Below are 6000 nucleotides of genomic sequence, written 5' to 3'. Positions count from 1 at the left end.
AGAATGCATGGCAGTTATTAAGGGAGATGGAATTTTAAAGAGACCATGATGCTGTCAACCAGAAACAAGTCACCGAGGCGAGCATGACTTTCTGTACTACTTTTATCAATCTCGTCATTTATCAGTGTGTATGACAAAGTGGCCACATTCAGAGAGACAGAGCACAACGCGGCTGCTGGGAAACTGAGAAGCTAAGCAGACCTTCTGGCACTACATCACGTTGGGGGATAAAATCAGAAGTTTAAGGTGCACTTCAGTGCAGAGTCTCAGCAGGATCACGCTCTGTCGTTAGAACAAAGCAGAAAAGGACCAGATCTTACAAGGACTGGAAACTGAGCTTCAAATCAGCTCTAATCATTTGGCCAGAAAATAAACAAAATCGTTCATAACAGCATCCACTGACTCTAATATTTGGTAACAAAATGTGTGGCATTCAGTTCAGAATTACCAAGCATATAAAGAGACACAAAAGAAAAAGAATGAAGAAACAGACCTATGCGTGGTCCAGATACGTGAGCTACCAGACACAGACTTTAAAATCACTGTGATTAGTAGGTTCAAGAAAATGGAATCAAGATGAGAATTTCACCAGACAACTCAAATCTGTGAAAAATTAAGGGGGAAATTCTAGAACTTAAAAAAAATATCATCACTGAAATTAATACAACTTAGAATTCTATACCAAGTGAAGATACACATCAATAATGAAGGTGAGGAAGGTTTAAGGGGCTTGGAAGTCACCACTCTGTCCCGACAACTTTCCATGGATCCATAAGAGAAGGAAAGACAAAAGACAAACTGCGGCCCCCACCACTGGGGAGGTGAATGAACACAGATCATCACAGTTTGCCAGAGCAGAAACTCAGGAAGAAATTTGTCACAGGAGCCAGTGCTGGGGTCAGAAAATTTGAACTGCCATTGATGCATTAATTCCTGGAGACTCAGCGTGGACAACTGTAGAGTGAGAAACTCCAGGGGGACTCGGGCAGAGAGGGAAGACCTACAACATGGTGAGATTTACCTCTAGGAGCTCAACCAGATTCCCACAGTAAATATCTGAAAACAAATCAATCCCCTCAGGCTTTCTGCAGGCCAAGAGCATAAGGAACCCTGAAATAAGCTGGAGAGCTCTGTGCTTCTTAATAAGGCCTGTCCTCAGCGAGAACTAGTTAACTAGAACCTAACCTGCTGGCATATTAGCAGAGCCTCACTTGCCTGGGGGAAAGAAAAGACCCAACTCTAGTCCACTGGTGTCATCCTGTCCCACCTCAATGGGGAGAAAAAAGCCTGAGAAACCCTTGTGAAGTTCACTGTCCAGACACAGAGGGCTGCTGAGAGGCAGATCTAATCGCCCCACGGTAGAGTGCTTCCCCTCCCCCACACCTCACCGCCACATCAGTAAAGGCCTATTCACTGGAGTTGCTTTTACCCAGGACCCGTGCCTGATTATCAAGAAAAAATTAAAAGGCATACCAAAAGGCAAAAATGTAGTTTGAAAAGCCAAAGCAACCATCAGGATGCTTGCTAAACTAGATATGCACCAGATATGGCAGGGATATTGGAATCATCAGACTGCGTATTTGAAACAACTATGATTAATATGCTAAGAGCTTTAATGGATAAAGTAGACAGCATGAAGGAACAGATGGACAATGTAAGCCAAGAGATAAAAATACTAATAAAGAACCAAAAAGAAATGTTAGAGATAAACAAAAAAGATTAAAAAAAAAAAAAAAGCCCCTGTAAGAGAAATGAAGAATGACTTTCATAAGCTTATATAGACTGGACATGGCTAAGGAAAGAATCAGTGAGCTAGAGAATACAGCAATAGAAACCTCAAAAACTGAAAAGCAAAGAGAACAAAGATGAAAAATAGAGAACAGCATCCTAGGGACTGTGGACAACTAGAAAAGGTGTAACGTACACATAATGAGAATACCAAAAGGAGAAGAAAGGAACAGAAGAAAATGTGAAACAATAATCACTGAGAATTTCCCCCAAATTAATGTCAGACACCTAACCACAGCTCCAGGAAGTTCAGAGAACACCAAGGAGAATAGATGTCAAAAAATCTACACCTAGGAATATCATCTTCAAACTACAGAAAATCAAAGACCAAAAAAAAANAAAAAAAAAAAAAAAAAAAAAAAAAATCTGAAAGAAGCAAGAGAGAAAAAAACACACTTTCTATAGAGGAATAAAGATAAGAATTGCATCCTACCTCTTCTCAGATACCATGCAAGCAAGAAAGGAGCGGAGGGAAATATTTAAAGTATTGAGAGAAAAGAGAGAAAAAAAAAGAAATAAAACATTTCGCAATGGACAAAACCCAAAGAATCTGCATTACATGACATATTACATTGTGTTTTATTTTGTGAAAATTCATCAAGCTATATATAGAACATAATACAAGTTTATTTTTTTCCTAAAACGTCTACAGAATGGTGAGAAGGAGGGGAGATGAGAAATAGTGACGCTTTAATGACTATATTCACCCTCTCCCACTATAAACCACCTGCCACAGGCTCAAGTTCAAGATGGGAAAACTAATTAACTTCAAATCACGTTCACAACTTTGCTAATTACAAAAGACTGGACATTTTGATACTGGACTTTTAATTACCTAAATAGAACCAGAAAGTGAGTGGGGTTTCTGAGCCTTCATCCAAGGTCAGTGCTTTAAGAACTAGGCAATGTGCCACTCAATGACCATTCTGAGTCATTGGCCAGGCAGATCCCCATGGCATGAGCGGGGGATCTTATGCCAAGATGTTTGAAAGCCTTGTCAAAGGTGCTTGGGTCCCCACGAAGCCCTATTCTACCCAAGTGTATCAGGAGAGTTGGGTAGGAACAGGATTGATCGGCTTCATCACTTATGAAATCAAGGAAGCAAAAGCTTTGAAAGCTTTGAGTTTTGCACCTGCTCATGGTCATCATTAACCGCTTTTCTTGAGTACACATCAGATGGAACATCAGTCTGGCTGTACATCTCAGCGAGCTCTGTTAGATGGGAACACGGAGCATCGCTGTAAACCTGTAGACATGTTGTTTCCTTTGTGGCATAGATAAAGGTACCTGGGAGGTGCACCAAACTAACAAACTTGGCAATAAAAAAGTGTTGTGCTTATAATGATTTTTTAAACCCTCCTGAGATGGTCTGCTTACTCTTTCCTTGTCCTTGTGCTCAAGGCAGGGGATGCAGTGGAGGACCTGGGTCACAGCCTGGAACATTGCTGCCCCATCAAGAAAACCCACTTTGGACTTGTGAGTGAGACATAAACTTTTATTGACTAGCGTTACAATATTTTAAGGCTGTTTGTTATGTGCCCCACATAATTAATGCACTGCTATTAGAACTTTCAAGGTAAACAAACCCACCAAAGACTCAAAGATGAAAAGGGAGAGTGGCAGAAAATGGAATTTACGTTCAGCAAGTACTATTTTGTGCAAAACTCTCTGCTGATAATAACTAAAATTTCTCAGCATTTATCACTAGCCACTGGCAATGTTACCTTTTTTAGATATATTGTTTCATTCCATTTCTACAAACACCCTTTCAGGTGAGTGTGATCGTTGTTATTATACAGATAAAGGTAAATGAAGAACAGACTGATATTTATTTTTTTTTAATTCCAGTATAGTTAACATACAGTGTTATGTTAATTTCAGGTGTACGATGTAGCGATTCACCAGTCCTATATATTACTCACTGCTCATCAAGATGGGTGTACTCTTAATCTCCTTCACCTAATTCACCCATCCTCTCACCCACCTCCCCTTGGATAACCATCTGTTCTCCATAGTTAAGAGTCTGCTTTTTCATTTGACTATTTTTCACTTTGTTCATTTGTTTTGGTTCTTAAATTCCACATATGAGTGAAATCAAATGGTATTAGTCTTTCTCTGACTGATTTATTTTGCTTAGCATAATACTCTCTAGCTCCATCCATGTTGCAAATGGCAAGATTGTGTGGGTTTTTTTATGACTGAATAGTATTCCATCGTGTATATATGCCACTTCTTTTTCCATTCATCTACCGATGGGAGCTTGGCCTGCTTCCATAATTTGGCTACTGTATACAATGCTTTTATACACATAGGGGTGCATGTATCCCTTTGAATTAGTGTTTATTATTTGGGTAAATATCCAGCAATGTGATCCCTGGATCGTGGGGTAGTTCTATTTTTAACTTTTTGAGGAGCCTCCATCTTGTTTCCCACAGTGACTGCACCAGTTTACATATCCACCAACAGTGCACAAGGGCTCCTTTATCTCCACATCTTCACCAACACTTGTTGTTTCTTGTGTTTTTAATTTTAGCTATTCTGGCAGGTGTGAAGTGATACCTCGTTGTAGTTTTGGTTTGTATTTCCCTGATGAAGAGCGATGCTGAGCATCCTTTCATGTGTCTGTTGGCCATCTGGATGTCTTCTTTGGAGAAATATCTCTTCATGTCTTCTGCCCATTTTTAAAATGGATTATTTGGTTTTGAGGTGCTGAATTGTATAAATTCATTTATTTTGGATACTAACCCTTTATTGGATATGTCATTTGCAAATATCTTCTGTTCAGTAGGCTGTCTTTTAGTTTTGTTGTTTCTTTTGCTGTGCAGAAGTTTTTTTATCTTGATCTAGCCCCAATAGTTTATTTTTTATTTTGTATCCCTTGCTTCAGAAGACATATCTAGAAAAAAATGTTATGGCTTGTCAGAGAAATTATTGCCCGTGTTCTTTTCTATGATTTTTATGGTTTCAGATCTCACATTTAGACCTCTAATCCATTTTGACTTTATTTTTGTGTATGGTGTAAGAAAGTGGTCCAATGTGATTTTTTGCATGTAGCTATTCATTTTCCCCAGCACCATTTGTTGAAAAGACTCTTTTTCCCAGCATATTCTTTTTTTTTAAGATTTTATTTTATTTATTTATTTATTTATTTATTTATTTATTTATTTATTTATTTGACAGAGAGAGAGAGAGAGGGAGAGAGCACGCACAAGCAGGGGGAGCGGCAGACGGAGAGGGAGAGGGCTCCCTGCTGAGCAGGGAGCCTGACATGGGACACGATCCTAGGACCCTGGGTCCATAACCGAAGCCAAAGGCAGACCCTTAACCGACTGAGCCACCCAGATGCCCCCCACTGCATATTTTTACTGCCTTTGTCAAAGATTAATTAACCATCTAGCTGTGGTTTTGTTTCTGGGATTTCTATCCTGTTCTATTGATCTATGTGTCTGTTTTGTGTTGGAACCATACTGTTTTGATTAGACAGCTTTGTAGTATAACTCAAAATCTGGAATTTTCATAATTATAGTTTTATTTTTCTTTTTCAGATTGCTTTGGCTCTTCGTGATCTTTCGTGGTACCACACAAATTTTAGGATTGTTTCCTCTAGTTCTATGAAAAATGCTTTTGGTATTTTGATAGGGATTACATTAAATCTGTAGAATGCTTTGGGTAGTATGAACATTTTAACAATATTTGTTCTCCCAATCCATGAGCATGGGATATCTTTCCATTTGTTTCTGTCATCTTCAGTTTCTTTCATCACTGTCTTACAATTTTCAGAGTATAGGTCTTCCACCTCCTTGGTTAAGTTTATTCCTAGGTATGTTATTATTTGTGCAATTGTAAATGGGATTGTTTGCTTAATTTCTCTTTCTGCAGCTTCATTATTAGTGTATAAAAATGCAACAGACTTTTTGTACATTCATTTTGTATCCTGCAACTTTATTGAATTCATTACCAGTTCTAGTAGTTTTTAATGGGCTATTTAGGGTTTTCTACATATAGTATCATGTCATCCACAAAGAGTGATAATTTTGCTTCTTCCTTACCAATTTGGATGTTTCTTATCCCTTTCACTTACCTAATTGCTATGGCTAGTGTTTCCAGTACTATGTTGAATAAAAGTTTTAAAAGGGGATATCCTTGTCTTGTTCCTGATCTTAGGGGAAAAGCTCTGTTTTTCTCCACTGCATATGATATTAGCTATAGGTT

At 38.5% G+C, this 6000-nt stretch overlaps 2 protein-coding genes across 2 annotated transcripts in view; one reads left to right on the top strand and one right to left on the bottom strand.

The window, feature by feature from the left end:
• LOC117802615 (protein enabled homolog) overlaps positions 1–6000 on the bottom strand; it is a 516348-nt gene that overhangs the window by 306484 nt on the left and 203864 nt on the right. The window lies entirely within an intron of this gene.
• Positions 2770–2940, top strand: LOC100467812 (ATP synthase subunit ATP5MPL, mitochondrial-like). The gene has a single exon (XM_034662117.1). It carries the CDS (start codon positions 2770–2772, stop codon positions 2938–2940), a length of 171 nt encoding a protein of 56 aa, XP_034518008.1.

The sequence above is a fragment of the Ailuropoda melanoleuca genome, chromosome 6 (genome assembly GCF_002007445.2).
Source record: "Ailuropoda melanoleuca isolate Jingjing chromosome 6, ASM200744v2, whole genome shotgun sequence".
Classification (NCBI taxonomy): Eukaryota; Metazoa; Chordata; class Mammalia; order Carnivora; family Ursidae; genus Ailuropoda; species Ailuropoda melanoleuca.
This window is presented reverse-complemented; position numbering and strand designations above follow the sequence as displayed.

Coding starts and splice junctions, on each gene's coding strand:
- LOC100467812 (XM_034662117.1), top strand. CDS start 2,770: ATGTTTGAAAGCCTTGTCAAAGGTGCTTGGGTCCCCACGAAGCCCTAT.